Here is a 20,115-nt window from a genome sequence, read left to right as displayed (position 1 = left end):
AAAAATAAAAAAATAACCAGTGTAAAATGACACAGTGAGTCATAGCAGAGCCAGAACACAAGTGTGTGTTCTTTCACCGATACCAAATAGGTTCACCTAAGTTCTCTGTGACTTCTCTGTATGGTGGAGATAAAAATAGTATCTGTTTCATGGGAACAGCCTGAGGTTCAAAATGTCAATGGAGATAAACTATGGAAAACGCAATGTCCCATTCATCAGCAGTCCTCAACTGATAGCTGATGATACTGTCACCATCCTCCTCCTCCTCCTCGTCATTTCAAGCAATATGGGTGGACATACTAGTAATTGCAAAAATATTGTTTTGGCGTGAAAGGCATTACCCAGGAGCAGCAGCAAGTAAACTAGTCAAAGGAGCAAACTAGAGTTGTAATTAAAGTAGGTAGGAATAAGAACTTACACTGAGGAGCAGAATCAAATGTCACATCTGAGGGATCAAGGTAAGAACTAGAAAAGGGGTCAGGTCTCTGAGAATATCCAAACTAGACTGGAAAAAAGGCATTCAGAATGGGTCAAGGAAAAATGGTTCAGCCTAGACTGTGAACTAAGCCAGGGTACAAAGTAGCTATTTCCACTAAATATTAGCCACGTGACTCAGGGGCTGGCTGACTGTTTTCCAGACCTACATTTCAACCAGACAGAAATCAAGCTTCCCCCACCCTTTCAGAGCCGTTATGAGGATCAACAGACTAAATAAATACTGAAGGTAAAAATACTTGCAAACTGTGAAGCTCCCAAGAAGTAAGGATGCAGAATTATCATTATTGTGCTATTTCTGTTTTCTTTTTCTTTTCCTTTTTTCTTTTTCTTTCTATTTCTCCTTTTCTTTCTTTTTAAGTAGGCTCCATGCCTAGCAGAGTCCAACACAGGGCCTAAACTCATGACCCTGGGATCAAAACCTGAGCTGAGATCAAGAGTCAGACGCTTAACTGACTGAGCCACCTAGGTCCCCCATTATTATTGTGTTTCTTAATACAGATTTTGACAGATCTTTCGAAAGCACCATTGCTCTAGTGAATTTTTTACTTTTAGCTGCATGAAGCCATTTAGTGGATTCCGATCCAAATGCTCTAATATTAAAAAAAAAAAAAAAAAATCATCCCGGGCTTGCCTGTAACAGGGGCTGTTACCAAAACAAGTTTTAAGTTGGCTTTATTGATCCTTTCAACAGATTAAATAATACATCTAAAATAAACATCATACACTTCAGAGCAACTTAAAGAGTTCACAATTCTGGGGAATGAAGATTACCTTCCCCGCATCAGCCCACAGGCCTGCTGGCAGAAAACCTCCAAGAATTCTGTAATGTAATCCTCATCTCCAATGTGTGGCATCATTAATTTCAGACTTGGGCTCCTGGCCAGATGGCATTTGGTGGCTAAGAAAATGCCCTGGTGAGCATGAGGCAGGTTCCAAAACTCTCATGCTGGGTGGGCATGAGTAGCTGGCTTCTCTAAGATTCACAGGGGTAAGTGGCTCTGGCATCCCACAGTGTCCTGTGACAGCTCCTGTCATAGTTATGCTCACACTAAATACTGTGAGACCTGAACTAATTTACCTCTATCTTAAGTTTAGGGCTTACCACCTAGTAGGTGCTCAGTAAATATTTTGAATGAAATGTAAATACAGGGAAGGGAGGAAAAATATACTGTAGTAAGTAGAGTATCACATCCCAGCTCCAGCATTATCAGGGCACCCAGCAGGACACAGAATTCACCTCAAATGGTTCATTCAAATAAAGACACTTAGCTTTGGGGTTTCACGGGAAGATGTAAGAAAGTAGAAAGTGCATCATTTCCAAACTTACGATGGGAATAAGCTAGACAAATGGCAGATTTGTGAGCTTTTCTTAAACTCCTTCTCTAAGGTCACAGGGCAACCACCTAACCAGATCCAAGGAGAGAGAGAGACTCTTGAAGAGAAAGACAAGATGTACATACTAGCTTACCGGGGGTAAATGCAGCTGATAAGAAGGGTGCAGCTCAGATGGCTGGCAAATTTATGAAGGCTAAGTATGTACTGACAGGAGACTCTGAAGCCCTGGGAGGCTGCAGAAACTGTGTGGGAGAGCCCACATCCTCTTCATAACTTCTCTCCACCAGCCCGACCAGGTACTCTCAGAAAATAGAAGGGGAAGATGGAAGAAAGCATCTACTGTGGTAGACTTGGGGGAGGAGTGTAGCCGCTGCCGAGCGAGGGGCACAAATATCTGCCTGCTGCACCCAGACCCCACTCACCTTCTCTCACATATGGTACAAAAGCCTTCATCTGTGGAGAGATGGGCAACTAACATGGCCCTCCTTAGGCACTGTTGGAGACCCATTGCTGCTGAATGAGGGAAGAAAAAAATATTTTAACTTCTGTCAGGAGGGGAGAGGGACATGTAATGGGCCCAGAATTATAACAGGAAAAGGGACAGGAGCTGAAGAGGCCACCCTCCTGAGACTCCAGGACACATGGATACATAACACTAAGGCTTACTCAGAACAGTGGAGAACTCTCCTACTTACCACCTGTGGCCACCAGTTAGCTAAAAAGCTAAATGCAGCAATGGAAAGTAAAATACTACTGTGAAAGAGATAAAAGAGGGACAGCACAAACAGGGCACCTAAAGCTTAGGATGGAGTTGACACTGAGGGAAAAAAAAGTCCCCCCACAAACCAGGTTAGCACCCTAAACATGAGGTATTGCTAAAGGAACTTAAAGCCTATAATGCACTAGTTAGCCAGAAAAACATCAAATTTCAAAGCCAGTCCAAATCCTAAGTTAACCCATACCCCTTTGCTAAAGTCCTAGTAGAAGGAAACTCATACCCATTTCTATGCATAAAACCTGTTAGCTCATTCTCTAGTGTGCTACACAAGATGCCACACTTCTAGTGAACAAACAAAAAGACTAGAAAAAGTGACACACTCCCGAGAGACAAAGGAATCACCAGAACCACATGATTCTATAGATAGGACACAGATGTTGAAACTATCTTTCAGGGGATTTGAAATAACTGTAATTATGTTAAAAGCTCTAATGGAAAAGGAAAAGGTGAACAATATGAAAGATCAGATGGATAATTTCAGCAGAGAAATGGAAACTATAAGAAAAAATTAAATGAGGGGCACCTGAGTGGCTCCACTGGTTGGGCTCAGGCCATGATCCTGGGGTCCTGGGGTGGAATCCCACCCACATAAGGCTCCCTGCCCCCTCATCAGGGAGTCTGCTTCCCTCTTTGCCCCTCCCACTCCCCATCCGCACTTCCTCTCTGTCTCTCAAATAAATAAAATCTTTTAAAAAAAGAATAAGAAAGAATCAAATGGAAATCCAGGAATGAAAACCAGTTACAGAGATGAAGGATGGTCTTATCAGTAGACTGACACAGCTGAAGAAAGAAGATAGGTCATAGAAACTACCCAAACTGAAATACAAGAGGAAAAAAATAGTGAAAAAAAAAACCTGGGCCCAAGAGCTAGGAGGCAAAATCATCTGGTCTAAGCTGAAAATATTCTAAATCAAAAATCCATCTTATACGCCTAACCTACCAAACATCATAGCTTAGCCTAGCCTGCCTTAATATGTTTAGAGCACTTACATTAGCCACAGTTGGGCAAAAGCATCTAAAACAAAGCCTGTTTTATAATAAAGTATTGAATATGTCATGTAATTTATCAAATACTGTACTGAAAGTGAAAAAACAGAATGGTTATGTGGGTACAGAATGATTGTCAGTGAATTTGTCTGTTTACCCTCATGATTCAGGTGGCTGACTGGGAGCTACAGCTCATTGCTGCTGCCCAGCATCATGAAAGAGTGTTACCACAGATCACTACTGGGAGAAGATCAAAATTCAAAGTATGGTTTTCCCTGAGTTCATATCACTTTTGCAACATCATAAAGTAAAAAAACATAACTCAAACCATCATAAGTCAGGCACCACCTATAATTCAAATTCTAAGAGTAAAAGAACAAGGCAGAAGAAATATTTGAAGAAACAATGGTCAAGAATTATCCATAGGTAATGAATGACACCAAATCACAGACCCAAAAAGTTCAGAAAACGCCAAGCAAAGTATACACACACACACACACACACACACACACACACACACACACAAATGCACATATATCTTAGGCATATATTCAACATACAAAAGAAGCAGAAAATCTTGAAAGCAGTTGGAGGGGGGGACATTTTATATAGAAGAACAAAGACAAGAATTATAGTAGACTTCTCATCAGAAACCATGTAAGAAGACAGAAATGCTGAAAGGGAAAAAACAGAAACAAAAACCTGTCAACCCAGAATTTTATACCCAGGAAAAATATCTTTCACATAAAGAAACATTATAGAGGTAGAGGCAGGCATTAGGGAACCAAGAAAGAATCGTGAGGCGAAACTGAACAGCCATGACCAACCCTGAGGCTTATGGACAAGGTGGGGGCAGGAATAGGATATTGTTACTGAAGTGCCCAGTGGGAGCCATAACCATGAAGAAAAAGCTATCTCATAGAAACCATAATCATGAACAGATGCAACCACTACTAGAAATATGGCACCAAAGGAGCTGGGAACAAGGAAAACCCCTCCTGCTGTCCTCCAGTCTCTTGCCAGTGCCTACTATTGACTGAATCTAACTAGAAGCAAGCCGGAAGGGTGGCCCTAGTGATGTGGTCGGTGGGGAGGGGAGGGTCAGCTCCTGTGGGCACAGAGAAAAGCATATAATGGATCTGAGGGAAGAGAGAATAATCATCACAGACACTGTCTGGCTCTGTGATATTGTACACATAAGTGGCAGAGCCAGGATTCAATCACAGATCTCCGTGAGTCCTTTCCACCAGGTGCACTTCTTCAAGTACATCAGCAAAATATGAGACCCACAGTGGTAGAATGGACCAGATCTTAGAAATCCCAAGGGCTAGAATTCACTGGTGGGACTTAATTTTGTAGGAAATAGGCAGCAGATATAAGTTTCCATTGCAGAATCCAAAAAGTACCTGGATCTGGTACAATTTTGGAAAAGATAACGATGTAGTAATGTCATTTATTATGGTGACCTAAAGCCAAGGGTACTATTCATGTGCATTGGCTGTGAATCCTAATTATTCACAGAGGATGTGGTATCCAGTTCCTCTCATTGACAGTGGTGGCATTTGAAACAATTGCAGATGAAATCATAAAAATCACATCTTTATTTTCCAACTAAAAACATCCCAATCAGCAAAAGTTGGTATCAGAGAAGCAATTTGGCATTTTCCTCACCAGCTGCAACATAGTAAGTGGCTTGAGATGTGAAATATTGAGTGTGAAGAAGAAAGCCTTGCAACGTGTGTGAAGATACCCTTTAGTGGTCCTCTTCTGAGAGCCAAGTTCACAGCAGCTATATGAATGTTTTATGTGTTTTCTTTCCCCATTCCCCAAAGATGCTCTGGGAAAATGGAGTGAAGAAAAGTCTGTGGAAAGAAATAATGAAAAGCCAATCATCTGGCCATCTCGATCATACCCCCACAATGGGGGGTTGGCATCATTACAAAGTCAGTTGCAGGGGTATCAAAACAAAGCATCTCAAAGAGAAATCTTTGAGTCTTCTTGACCATTTGAGATTTCCAAACAATTTTTTCTTTAACATAGTGATGAACACAAAGGGTTTTTTTCCCCTGAAATAGCGTTACTTTTATGGGAATCTTGATGAAAGTACACAGGCTTTAAGGTCAGATAGACTTGACTTTGAATCTAATTCCTCAACTAGCTGTGTGGTCTTGGGCAAATAAATTTCTTATTCTTTCTGAGCCTCAGCTTCACCAATTGTGAAATGACAATAATAACGCCCTCCTCAAAAAACAGTGATGAACATGGTGCTCAGTACCTAGAAGGTAACCTATGGATATTTCCCTTCCTAACACAGAAGAAGGGAGGTGAAAGGGGTAAAATTCTTAGTTTTTCCTCAATCCACATATCAAAAGAACAATAATAATATCTACTGTTTATTTACTTATGTATTCATCTAAGAAATATGTATTGAATACATTTTATATTGTAGGTACTCTTCTAAGCATGAAAATACAGATAAAGTCTCTATCCTTATGGAGCTTATAATATAGTAGGAAAAGATATAACAGACCAATAAATGTGCAAATAAGATAATAAGTATAATGCAGACAATAAAATAAAATAATGTGACCAAGATGAGAGGGCCTATCTATTTCAGGGAAGGCTTCACTGAAGTGATAACATTTGAACTGAAATATGAGTAATAAAAAGAACTAGCCATACCAGGATTGGAGGGAAGAGCATTCTCAGCAAAAGGAACAGTAAGTGTGAGCACTACAAGCCTGACTTGAGCTTGGCATGTTGGGAGAACAGAAGCAGATGTAGTGGAACACAGAAGTATGGAGGAGTAGGATTCAAAATGAATTCGGAAATAGAGGCAGGAGGGAGCAGGTCCTTCAGCCAACATTCATTCACAGTTTTGAGCATCTACTACATGCTGGCACTCTTCTAAGTTCTGGAGTACATCAGTGACCAGAGAGAGTTGACATTCTAGCGAAGGTCTCATGAGATGCTGCAGGCCCTGGTTAAAAAAAAAAAAATGCATTTCACCTTAAATATGTTACCTTGTTTGAACTTCACAGTATCCTTCTAAGATAGGCGTTACTATCTTCATTTTCTAGAGAAGAAAACAGAGGGTCCCAGAGGTTATGTTATATGACACCATATAACATATCATTTGTGATTTGGTGGGGTTGATGGTTTGCAGGAAAACAGAACTGAGTGTCCATCCTCTAGTGCTGACAAGTGTAGAGCCTGTAGTCAAAGCCTAGAACGTTTGGCTCAAAGGACTTTCCCATATCAACACATTCCTTCCTCTTGATTAGAAAGGAGGAAATTTGGTAGTATTTTAAGGAAAACCAAAACACAACTAAGCCATTGTCCAGAAGTCACCTGATCATAGAGCCAGGGTTTGAAGCAGCCATTTGGAATCCAGAGAGTGCCACAAACGATATGTCCCACCTTATTCGGTGACACCAGCCTTCTCTCTCTCAGCAGCTCTAGTAGGAAGAGAAAGGGCTCCACAGAGGGAGCATGGGGTTCAGGTGTTCAAGGTCCACAGGATAGGCAGCTCCAGTTCTTTCCTGCAGAGGAAGAAACAGCAGTGTTCTGATCACAGTTATGGATCAGCCCACAGAGATATCCAATGGCATTTCCCAAGCTCTAGAAGGCACCAAAATGAATGAATAAGAGACAAGAAAATTCTATAAATTGGTTGTTCTATTTGATGTTCATTTAATTAAGACATTCAGTCCCTCTAATGGAAAATGTGAGGAGTGGAAATTACTGTTTTTCGGCCATCTCGTATAAAATGAAAACCAGATCTTGAAGGCATGAGGCTTTTCATTGTATCTTCTTCAAGCTCAATTTAATTATGTATTACAGGCCACCTTCAATAATAATTACAATTGTCTGCCTTTATGCAAAGGCTCTTTCTGTCTTGGAAACCAAAGCTCTGGGGAGATGCCTGTGGAGATAGCTGAAGTATCATTTAGTGAAAGCAGTTGTTTCTGTATTTGTGCATTCAGCAGATGTTTATCATGTACCTACTGTGTGTCAAGCCTCTGTCAAGTCCTGCAGGAGATAGTGTTTGAATGAATCCTGGTCTCCCCTTTCCAACAGAGCAGCAACGGGGCCTCACATATCCAATCATGCATTCATTTATTTGTTCAAATAGTGTTCCCTGCCTATCTTCTCTCTGCCAGTCCCAGTGCTGGGGTAGAAGAGAAGAACTGAGAACCAGGCCTCCAGGGTTTCATTGCTGGCAGGTTGTAGACTCCAGATTCCTAGCCCGTCTGATTCCACAGTCCTGGCCTGACACAAGCACTCCCAGGCCGAAGCAAGCGACAGCTTGTCTATGAGCTGTGACAATGCAGGGGACCCATTCTGTGATGCAGCTGTGCCCGAGCATCACTGGGAAAAGGGACAAGAGAGAGACCAGGGAAGGCTTTATTAGGCGGCATTTGAGCAAGACCATATTAAAATAGTATCGAAGTGACATCTGCCCCCTAATCTGTGATCTCCTTATCAATTCTAGTTGGTAGGACTCTAAAACTACTTTTTAAGTATCTTGCATGGCATAATAAAATCTCTTGTATCCAGGTAAGTCAGGAAATTAGAGAGTCTAAGCAAGGAGTCTCAGTAAAAAGTATATACATTGGTAACAGATGTTCGGAGAACCAGACTAGAACAGCATACTCATCAAATGAAACTATTGAACCAAAATGGGTCTTCCTGCTGATTTAAGATGACTCAGGATCTAACGGGAGTCAGCCTACTCATAGACCACAGATATAGCTAAGATGACCAGGGCAGCCTATTTGGGAGTCTTGATTTGGGCTCTGAAATTTGGAGTACCCTTTAGTAATATTTACTGAAAAGGCCTGGAGTTTGATATTGGCAGATATCCTATAAGTGAGACTCTTCCATAAATGCTAGCAATTTATTTTTTTTTCTTCTAGAAAGAGGGAGAAAGAATACATGTGAGCAGAGGAGGGGAAGAGGGAGAGAGAGAATCTTAAGCAGTCTCCACACCTGGCACAGAGCCCGATGCAGGGTTCGATCACACAACTCTGAGATCATGACCTGAGCCAAAATCGAGTCAAATGCTTAACCAACTGAGCCACCCAGGCACCCCATTAATACCAGTAATTTAAAAGGGCCTCTTCCCCAAAATGGCCATGCTCATGAGCTCCCTGTGTATGGCATTATTTGGGTTGTCACAGCACTTTTCTGATTATGAAAATAATCCACATTCATTATTTTAAAATCTTGGGAATATAAAATGCCACCTGTATTTACTTCCCAGAGATAACCACTCCAAACATTTTTGTAAAATTCCTTCCTAATTTCCAGCAGCCATAAAGAGTTGAAAAGAACACTACCTCCCCTAGAGTTAAAGGGAGCAGAGCTCTGAGAACATCTCCAGGACAGAGAAGCTTTAGGGCAAACCTTCCAGATCTTTACCCCAAGACTCACCCTCTTTTCTGGTAACAATCTCTCAGAATCATCTTCTCACCTAGCTGAGGGACACCCAGTGCCTGTGCCCCTCTGGTCTGGGTTTTAAGCCACATTGGCACCTTCCCCAAAGCCAGACAGATGCTTTCTTATAAGAACCTGACTCAGTATTAAGGAAGAAAAAAATGAGAAATCATGACAAGAAGCAGATTTCCACAGAGTCAGAAGTATTGATACAGCCCATACCCTTGCCCCACCAAACCCAAGCCCAAGGTAGGTAGTAGAGATCACTGTGTTGCTTACCATCTTGGAAAGGGCTTCCATACCCCTTCTTCAGGCCTCAATAATAAAGACTTGACTGACCCCAGAGTTGGTCCTGGGTCAAGGACTGGGGTGATTCATTCAAAAGACCATTAACCAGGATCTCATTTGCAGCACACTGCTCCAGGGACTGTTGGCGTTCAGTATAAAGAGTGCTGTGGTCAGTCACAGGGATAGAAAGAATTGGCCGGGGATCCCTGGGTGGCTCAGCAGTTTAGTGCCACCTTCAGCCCAGGGCATGATCCTGGAGACCCAGAATCGAGTCCCACGTCAGGCTCCCTGCAGGAGCCTGCTTCTCCCTCTGTCTGTGTCCCTGTCTCTCTCTCCCTCTCTCTGTGTGTCTCTCATGAATAAATGAATAAAATCTTTTTAAAAAGGAAGAAAGAAAGAAAGAAAAAGAATTGGCCAAAGGCAAAATCCATGCCACACCCACATCTGACCTTGGGCAGAAAATTGCTCAGCAAAGGCCTGCCTAGTGTCACCTGAAGCCATAGAAGCCAAGCACCCAGGAGTCTCAGCAGGAAGCCAGGTGCAGCTGAAAGATCACAGGAAGAGCCAGGACAGCTAAACACTCTGGCCTTTCATTTCATCATCATTAAATCCCTCAGAGGCCCAGAAGCCTGCTTTAGTAAGAGCAAAGCAAGGGGAAATGTCCAGCAGGGAGACCAAGAGTGCATGGGGGAGACTTCCAGCTGAACCTGTGTGCCAGCTTGAGTATGAGCAGAAGTCAGGAACACTGACATCTGGATAAAGAACTTATTTTCCCATTCGCACACAAGTGCAAAAAGGCTATTAAACCTACCTTTTTACACTTCAGCCTCCCGCAATTAAAAATTATAACTGAAGTGTTAACAGACTACTCCCTGCCATCTCCCAACCGCTCTGCCGCAGGTGGAACACACACAACAGATACTTGCAAATGGACAATACAGAAAGGCCCGGTGAGGGCAGAGAAGCAAGCGGCAGCTTGGAGGCAGAGGGATCTGAGTTTGAATTTTGACTGCACCACACTTAGCAGTTGTGGGACCTTGAGCAAGTGACTTCACTTTTCTGAGCCTCCTCCCAAAAAGGAAATAATTTATACCTTTTAGACAAGTTGCAAGGAGAAGGTGAAAGAAGGTATGAAAAGCACTATGCCTTATACACTGTAGGTGTTCAGTAATGGTAGGCATTTCTCTTATTATCAGGAATGGTAAAGAGAATTAAGATGCAATTGTCATGCTTCAGAAAGCCCACACCAGGGCAAAGCTGTGAGTTCTGACAACTGCAAATACATAGCTGCCTGGTGCTGGATGTGAAATCTAGATGGGAAGGGGTTGCAAGAACCCATCTGTTTAGCCTCCTTATGTGATAACAGTATCCGGGTTTGAATCAGGGTCTGCAGCTTTGAAGGAAGCCCCATCTCTTTTGTTGTTCAGGAAAAACCTGTATAACATTTTTCAGGGTTTTGAGAGGGTATTCAAGCATCAGGTTTGCTCCCCTATACACATCTGGGAGTTCCCCAGCTCTAAGACTCTGGGTCAGCAGTCTCCCATCAGCTCACCCTGCATAGGTGGGTATTAGTTTGTAGCTACAGGCCACTCCTACATGTTTCTCACAATAATCCTGGGAGGAAGGCAGGGCAGGAGTCATCATCTCTACATTACGGAATTAGCAAAGGAAGACTCAGAGAGGTAAGTGATTTTTGCCTGTCATCAGATATCAGGAGGTGGAGCCACTTCCTAAAAACCGTGTACAAGGAGATGTTTGAGACTCGGCAATGTATCCAACCAGAAAGCAAAGCAGAACACGCAAAACTGGCACAGAGTAGAACATGCCAAGCTCCAGCGATAGCACCATTATATTTCTGTTACTCAGAGCCACCCCTTGGTTTTCAGGTATGACAGCTTTGGCCGCCTGACAAATGTGACCTTCCCTACTGGCCAGGTGAGCAGTTTCCGAAGTGATACAGACAGCTCGGTGCATGTCCAGGTAGAGACCTCCAGCAAGGATGATGTCACCATAACCACCAACCTGTCTGCTTCAGGTGCCTTCTATACATTGTTGCAAGGTAAGCCAGGTCCGGTGGGGGGGGCCGCGCTGGCAGATTTCAAGGCAGAGGGGTGAAGGGACCCCTTTAGAAGAGGATGTAAGAAATAAGCCACTACTATGAGCCGCCCAAGAACAAGGAAGACTTAACAGCTGGTTTATCTCTGAATTGCCATCTAATGTGCAAAACACACCAGACTGAGTCTTGTATGGTCTCTTCCAGAAGCTTCAGAGTAGTAGTCCATTGTCTCTTCCCATTATCATCAGAACAAAGGGTAGAGAATTCACTAGCTGCTAATCAGGTGACCTCACTCTTCCACCGTTCTAATGGCTCCTGGATTAAAGACTTGCTCTCACACTGCTGTGGGTGAGGACATAGGACAGTAATAATTATACCTAATCACAAAAAGGATCTCAGCATGGAGAAGTCTGTCCTAAAGCTCAGGTGAGAACAGTTTGTGCCTTCTCTAGGATTCCATAGAGAAGAGACCCTTCTCTGCATCCATCAAATAATCACTGGTATGACCTGACCTTTTAGCTTTGGGTAAATTACAGTGATAAAACTTTTCTGTGAACTGTCTGCCTCAATTGTCCTCATGGGACATGGTGACCCAGAGTAGAGCTCACAACAAGCTCACAAGTAGATCCAACAGCTTTGTTGGATCTAGTAAGCATGAAAAAAAAAAAAAGAAAGAAAGGGGAAGCCTCTCTTACTAGGGAAAGCCTTACTCATTTCTCCCCCCCCACCCCCCCACCCCCGATGGCTTTTGGTACTCCCAAAAGCTTTGACACAAGCAGTCAAAAGAGGCTTGGGCTAGGAGTCAGAGGCCCAAATTCTAGTCCTGACTCTGCATCATGACGGCCCTCAATTTTCTCCTCGAGGAAAAGAAAGCAAGTTGAAGCCATGTTGCATGGTGTGAGGCAAGGGAAGGAGCATATGCTCTGGGGTAGGCAGACCGGGGCCCCCTATGCCTACTGTGTCCGTTCCTTCCTGTGTGAATCTCTTGGAATCACTCTTCTCTGAGCCTTAGTCTCTGGGTCTGGGAAATGGGGCAGAATTACAATACGTGCTCAGATGATCCTTGACACAATGTACACAGAGCGACCCACATGGGCCAGCCCCATAGTATTACTCAGTACTTGTTGGATTAATCAACTAATTATTTAATAACTGGCACTTTGACTTACCATAAGAAAATAACTGTATATTTTCACAACCACTTTTACTCCCAAATATAATCCTGTGCCTATAAAGAAGCTCAAAGAACAATAGCCATTCTCAATCAAAGAAAGAGAAATGATATCCTGCATTTCCTTCCCCACCAGCATCTGTAGCAGTGGGTTGGGATATACCCCCAGTGTTTATGCTCTGACCAGGCTATTGCCAAGAGAAGGTACCAGTTCCAACCAAGGACAGCAAGGCCACTGACTGCTCAGGCATCTTATCCTTCTCTGGGGTTAAGAACTATCTTATCCACTCTACAGATCTGAGCTAGATTCCAGGATTTTTCTCAAAAGTTAGTGCAGTCTTTCTTATATTTAGGCAACTTAAAAAAAAAAGATGTTATTTATTTATTCATGAGAGACACAGAGAGAGAGGCAGAGACACAGGCAGAGGGAGAAGCAGGCTCCCTGTTGGGAGCCCGATGTGGGACTCGATCCTGGATCCTGGGATCACAACCTGAGCTGAAGTCAGGTGCCCAACCGCTGAGCCACCCAGGCATCCCTAGGCAACTTTTTAAATTCAAAAGTGCCACATTTCCTCACTTTCAAGATGTACCATCAATTTAATAGCAACTTTTCAGCTTGGGGAGCAGTGGAGACACACTGCTCAAAATTCACACAAGGACTTAAAACACATTCCAATTTCAGAAACATTAAAGTGGGAAAAGGAAAAATTGACCTCGGAGTCCAGGAAGTATGGTACCTGTTTTTCCTCTTTGGTACCTCTGCCAAGCGCCCTTTCCTTCTTTCACACCAGGCTTAGATGCTCCACTTGCAGCCACCTCAGTAGAGTCTCCATAAAAAGTTCTTTCAGCTTCATCTTATGTCTGAACTCTGGGAAGAAATAAAAAGCAGCTGCTAATGAGGGGCAGGCTTGGGAAATCACAGCCCACATTAAGTGGGGATCATTTGCGATGGGCCTCTACAAGATGCCATTCCACCCAAAGTCACCATTAATGGACATACATGCATTCAGCAAGAAGCAGCTTTAAAAGATAAATTGACACAGGCTTTTTCACCATTCAAAGGAAGTAAAATACAGATTGCCAGTGAATAATGCATAGCAAGTTTAAGGCAGATCTTAGGATTCTGCTTGTGTGAGAAAGAACAGGAGAAGAATGGAGGGGGGAAGGGAGTGGCAGAGGGAGGGGCTGATCTGTTGCTGTTCTCACCAAGAAGATTCAAGGAGAGTTTCCTACAAAACTACATCTTTTTTTTTTTTTTTTTTTTGCCTCACATAGACATAGTCTGTAATATATCTAGTTCAATCCAGCAAATGTTTACTGAGCACATACAATAATAGCAATGATAGCTAACAATTTGAAACACTTATTAAGGATAAAGTAGATGCCTAGTGTTTTATATTCATGGTCCTGTTTCAGCCTTGCCACAGCCCTATGAGATATTATGAACATCTCCATTTTTCAAATGAAGACAGTAAGTCACTGAGAGGTTCAGTGGCTTGTCCAGAGACACATGCCTGGCAGGGCATTGGGACCCAGACAAAGAGGCTCCAGAATCCACTCTCTGAACCACTGATCTAAAGGCCATGGGGAGCTTTTGAAGACTCATGATCAGTACTAGAAAGGTTCAATGTGACGGATCTGTGAAATAAGGTGATGGAGCTAGAGGACAAGAGACATACGTGACGGTGACCAGTACAGTGCCAGGCACATAAAACTAGCAACAGCTAACATTTACACAACACTCAATACCTGCCCAGTACTGTCCTCGGCCCTTCACATTCATTATCCTGCTTAATCCTATGAGCTAAGAGTACAGTTATTATCCCCAAGGTACAGATAAAGAACCAGAGGCACACGAGGTTAAGGAATTTGCCCAAGAGAGTGGCAAGGTTGGGACTTGAACATTGATAACCAGGCTCCAAAAGCCATGCTCTCAATCTCTGGACAGTAGCACCTCTCACAGCGGGCACTTAGGTATTTGAGAATGCCTTCTCTACCGGAGTGGTAAGTCCTGCAATTCCTCGGCTACAGGACCACTAATGAACCCCAGAAAGAGCCACCTGAGTGGCTCAATGGTTGAGCATCTGCCTTTGGCTCAGGTTGTGATCCTGGGGTCTGGGATCGAGTCCCACATCAGGCTCCCCACAGGGAGCCTGCTTCTCCCTCTGCCTGTGTCTCTGCCTCTCTTTCTGTGTCTCTCATGAATAAATAAATAAAATCTTTAAAACAAACCAAAAAAAGAGGCTAATGGAAGGAGAGGCATTCGTTGACCAAGGAACTGAGGAAGCGTCTGGGAAGAGATGACAATTAAGCAGAGCCTTGAAGGGAGGACTTAGGTTATTGAAGAGGAGGGGCAGGTGCAGACAGAAGCACCAGCTGAAGAAGAGCAAGAGGCAGAAGGTGACAGCACAAACTCAGATGTTTCCATTTCTAGAAAAGAATTGTGTGCATTTTATAACTGAAAGTTACTCTTCCCCAGAAGTTTCTTTTAGCTAAAGATCCTAATTTAAATGTTTTAATCAGGTTTAAAATATCCAAATCAGATTATTTTTAAATCATTGGTATATCTATGCACATATATGTATATATGAGACAGTGACTTAAAACATATATATATTTGACATTTTGTCAGTGATTTAAGTATCAGAGTTATTTCTCACCTGATTATAAAGAATATTGTTACCTGGTATATATTAAGAACCTTAAAAATGATCAACCCTTTGTCCTAGTAATCCTAACTTAACCCAAAATGAAGACAGTGATTTATCCAAAAAGTATATTTTTAGTACAGATGTAATTCACATGCTATAAATTTCACCCTATAAAATTAAAAACATACAGTTCACCCTTTTAAAGAATACAATTCAGAGGGTTTTAGTATATTTACAAAGCTGTGAATTATTAATGCTATCTAATTCTGGAAAATTGTTATCACTCCCAAGAAGAAAGCTCATATTCATTAGCAATCACTCTCCATTCTACCCTTCCCTCACTAATCTACTTTCCGTCTCTATGAATTGGCCTCTTCTGGACATTTCATAGAAATGGACTAACACATCATGTGGTCTTTTGTGTCTGACTTCTTTCACTTAGCATAATGTTTACAATATATTTATTTGCAGTGTCACTTTGTAATTATGAAAAACTGGAAACAATATCCACTTGAGAGTTGGTTAGATAAATTATAGTATTTCCACTTAATGAAATACTATGCAGTCCTTAAGAGAAGCATTTATGAGAAATATTCAATAATATAATACAATGATCAGTGAAAAACTATAAGCAATTACTTCAAACGATAAATATATTCAGAAATATCCTAAAGTCTAGGAATATACAAAATACTACAATGACTTTCTTTGGGTATTGAGATCCTGGACGATCTCCCTCTAGTTTTCTTCAATGACATATAGTCAGACAAACCCATTTAAAAACACACCACTGCCCCTGCCATGTACACGCCTCCGGCCGTCCCAGCCCTCTGAGCAGAGCCCATCCCTCTCCCCTCCCTCAGACCAGGTCCGGAACAGCTACTACATCGGGGCCGACGGCTCCCTGCGGCTGCTGCTGGCCAACGGCATGGAGGTGGCGCTGCAGACCGAGCCCCACCTGCTGGCTGGCACCGTCAACCCCACCGTAGGCAAGAGGAACGTCACGCTGCCCATTGACAATGGCCTGAACCTGGTGGAGTGGCGGCAGCGCAAGGAGCAGGCTCGGGGCCAGGTCACTGTCTTCGGGCGCCGGCTGCGGGTGAGCAAGGCCGGGTCGGGAAGGTCTCAGCCCCTGGAGGGGGCAGGCGCCTGGCAGGGTGGTGCGCGGAGGGGGTGTAGGGAGAGAGAACGAGGAGCAATCTGGAGAACGAGCTTCCCTTCTTGAAACTGGCCCTGGGGGAGAAATTGTTCCTGGGCCCTTTGCAAAAGGGGGAAAGTCAAGTAGGCAGCTCCCCCCACCCAACCGCCCACCCTGGAATTAGTCTCAAGTATCTTTTCAGTTGTTACTTGTGGAAAGACTGCCAGCTTCGGTGTTGGGCCTGAGTTGCATTTCCAGCTTCTGTTACACCCTGACTGAATTCGAGCAAATCCATACTGTCCGTTCCTTCATCCAAAGCCTTAGTTTCATTCTCCAAAAAAAATGGGAAGGATACCATCAGTTTGACAAGTTGCTACGAGAATTAGGAATAGTCAAAAAAAAAAAAAAAATAGAATTAGGAATAGTCTATAAAGTGCCTAATACAGAGCCTGGCACCCAGTCAGCGGTCAATAATAATACCTACCCCTGTTGTTACTGCTCTTCTTACTACTGGTTTTGTCATTACTGTTATTCATAAGGACCAGAATTCAGTTTAGCTGTTTGGATCCTAAGCCACATCCTCTGCTCTTTCCAGGCAGTTATCTCCTCCTCAATGAGCAAAACGACCTCCCACCCCACCTGTCCCTGCCCGTGGTTGGCATGTGTGGTCTGGCAGTTCAGAGTGCTTTTCAGTCTGAACCAGCCCCTTCTCTGCCTCACTCCCCATGTTTCTGTAGAGTGTTCCCTCTGGCCCAGGCCCAATCGCCCAGCTGCTTTTTCCTCCAGCTTCAGAATGGAAGGTGAGGAGGAGCAGGACAATGAAGAAACTAACCCTGACTTTCAGCACGGCACCTTGCAGACCCCTGGTGCTCTACAGACACTTGCTGGGCTGACGGGAACCACAGAACCGGCTAGATGTTATGTTCCTGATTCCTAAAACCCACAGAAGCATCCTCCTGCAGCACAGCCGGGGCTGTCTTGACAGCCAGTATCACACAACTAGAACCCAGAACACCAGGCTTCCTGTGTTTCCTCAACAGCCAAGGACTCCAGGAAAAATCAAATGTGGAAAAGAGCCTTCCACCAGTTCCCTGAGGAAGGCCTGGCTGCCTGCACTGTCTGTGGCCTGCCAGCATCTGCAGCCTCACCGAGGAGCCCCTCGTGCACCCCAGGCCATGTGCTAAACGGAAAATTTGACCTTGCTCTGATTCCTGCCTGGGCCTGGTGTGTAGCCCCGAGCGACTCCTCTGCACCTCACACTCCTCTGAGGAAAGCGGATAATATATTCCGAGTACCTAGCCCAGTGATGGTAGACCCCAGGTGCTCAATAAACAGCAGCGATTAGTGCTAGGAGGATTTCCCCTCTGCAGTGTGAACTGGACCAGAAGTTTCCCAGGCTTTAATTGGTCCCTCTCTCAGCCTGAGATTAATGGTGCTCTAGTCGGGTGGCCACATCTCTGCGTCCTCCCAAAATAAATGGCCACCCACAGTGGCGGCATGTGGAATTAGAATGTTAGCCGGGTGCGCCGCCCCATAATGGAGCTCATTTTTTATACAACTGGGAACTTTTTTAATAAAGAAAGATGTAAAATAATCTCATTGCCGCCGCTGCCGAGCACAGGAAGCATTAGGTGGTTCCCCAGTGAGCTGCTTAATTCAATTTTATTAATTTTGCCACAGAGGTTTAGCTCCCCTTCACTAGGGGTCCTCTGGCGGGGGTGAGGGGGGCAGCTGGCTGGGTGGCACCTCCTAAGGGGGCAGTCACAGGGACCTTGCCAAAGATGCTTTTAAATAGCCCCCGTCATTGGTGGTGGTACAAACCCTGAATCTTCCTTTGCCCTCCAGGCAAAGAACACAGCTTCAGTCTCCAGCGCTCCGATTTTTCTTGGGAATTGTCTGCCACACTGTTTTTGCTCTACAATTGTGTTTGATTACCCCTGGGAAGGCAACCTTATTATAACCAGGCCATTCACAGCTAAAGTTGTCTCAGCATCATTATAAATCCTTATTTTCAAGGTTTGAGAATTTGTTTGGAAAGAAGGGGGAAACGCACATGTCTCTACTTTCTCTGAGAATGACCGTGATCATTTGCTGTCTTAATGGAAATAATTGCAATCATTAATTCAGGACCTTCCATGCACCCAGAACTCCACTAGGTAATTTACTTGGGCTGCTTCAGTCCTCACAGTAGCCCGGCCGTTTCACAGAGGAAAAAAACGAGACTCAGAGGGAACGACGCTTGCCCAAGGTCACACAGAAAAGTGGGTCACAGCACTGAGGCTGGAATCCTGGCCTTAAATCCTAGACATGAGCCCTTTTTACCTGCAGGGCATTTCGCTGCCGTGGTCCACATGTGTGCTTTTGCATCATGTGACCTACATCGTCTGCTTTCTTCTTGTGTTTTCTTTACGACTTGTCAAACTTAACTTGCGACTAATGAAAGAGTCAGAAAATGTGCCCAAAAGTCTTATCACCAATGAGAGGGGACCAGCATGTTAGCTTTGGAGTAGCTGGCAGTGTTTCAGGGGCAACCAGTGCCTACAGGGTGGATCCCAATACAGAAGTGGGCCTCTGAAGTAGATTTCTTTATTAAACTATGAAAAATCCTGACCTTGCTGCCCTAGCGGGAGCCCCATATCCCTAACTCCAAAAGGAAATTGAATTGTGTGCTGACCTAGCAGCTCAGGTGGAGATCATACAAGAGGATCCTGATCCTAGAGGCAGGAGTAAAGTGTGCCAAAGCTAGGACTGAGTCTGTCCCCAGGCAGCCCACAGCCAGAGAAGCTGTCCTAGACTCAAATGCACAATGCCTACCAGGGCCTTCAGGAAGAAGAAGACACCTTGGGAGTTGACCCCAGCAACCAGGGAGCCCTAACTATGGTGGCAGAGAGCAGGAGAGACCCCAGAGAGGATGGGAAGTCCAAGGCCCCAAAAAGGGGCAGACACACTCAGAGGCCCCCTGAGTACTTGTTGGCAGGGCACCATAGTGAGAGTCACATCCAGATGCAGTCACTCACCTGCCAGGAGAGCTGGAGCATGTCCCTTTACTGGTCTCCTCAGCGCCAAACACTAAACACATTCCCTGGCACGTAAGAAATGGGGTCACGTGTGAATTTGCTGGACCTACTTGGCCTCTCCCATTTTAGGAGAGAGTCAAGAAGCATCTGCTTTTCTTGTCCTCATTAGAAGAAACACATCAGGAAATGATATGCACTGTCTTCAGTACTCACCACTGTTTGCTCAGCACCTGCATTGACTTTATTCTCACAATGGCCTCATGTAGTTGGCATGATTATTCGCCTTTCACGGAACTGACAGGTGATAGAGCCAGGACCCACACCCTGTCTGCTCACACCAAAGCTTTCAATGTCCAGATTAACTCATTTCTTCCTCCTACCCCTTCCCCAGGTTCACAACCGGAACCTCCTGTCCCTGGACTTTGACCGCGTGACCCGCACCGAGAAAATCTATGATGACCACCGCAAGTTCACCCTCCGGATCCTGTATGACCAGGCAGGGCGGCCCAGCCTCTGGTCACCCAGCAGCAGGCTGAATGGTGTCAATGTGACGTACTCCCCAGGGGGCCATATCGCTGGCGTCCAGAGAGGCATCATGTCTGAGAGGATGGAATACGACCAGGCAGGTCGCATCACATCCAGGATCTTCGCTGATGGGAAGACGTGGAGCTACACCTATTTAGAGAAGGCAGGTGTCCACCTCACCATCACTGGCCTTACTCCATAGGCCAGTCATTACAGCTCAACCCGTGGCCAA

General features: G+C 44.3%; 1 protein-coding gene across 12 annotated transcripts in view; it reads left to right on the top strand.

Annotated features, from left to right (window-relative positions):
• The window catches only part of TENM4 (teneurin transmembrane protein 4), a 2,793,707-nt gene that overhangs the window by 2,761,541 nt on the left and 12,051 nt on the right, over nucleotides 1-20,115 (top strand). For all 12 annotated transcript variants that reach the window (XM_072726015.1, XM_072726027.1, XM_072726024.1 and 9 more), the window contains 3 exons: nucleotides 11,212-11,384; nucleotides 16,067-16,302; nucleotides 19,750-20,046. In XM_072726015.1, coding sequence (XP_072582116.1) covers nucleotides 11,212-11,384; nucleotides 16,067-16,302; nucleotides 19,750-20,046 — 706 coding nt within the window. The remainder of the gene's footprint in view (nucleotides 1-11,211; nucleotides 11,385-16,066; nucleotides 16,303-19,749; nucleotides 20,047-20,115) is intronic.

The sequence above is a fragment of the Vulpes vulpes genome, chromosome 11 (assembly GCF_048418805.1).
Source record: "Vulpes vulpes isolate BD-2025 chromosome 11, VulVul3, whole genome shotgun sequence".
NCBI lineage: Eukaryota > Metazoa > Chordata > Mammalia > Carnivora > Canidae > Vulpes > Vulpes vulpes.
The sequence above is the reverse complement of the archived record's forward strand: the minus strand, read 5'-3'. Positions and strand labels throughout refer to the sequence as shown.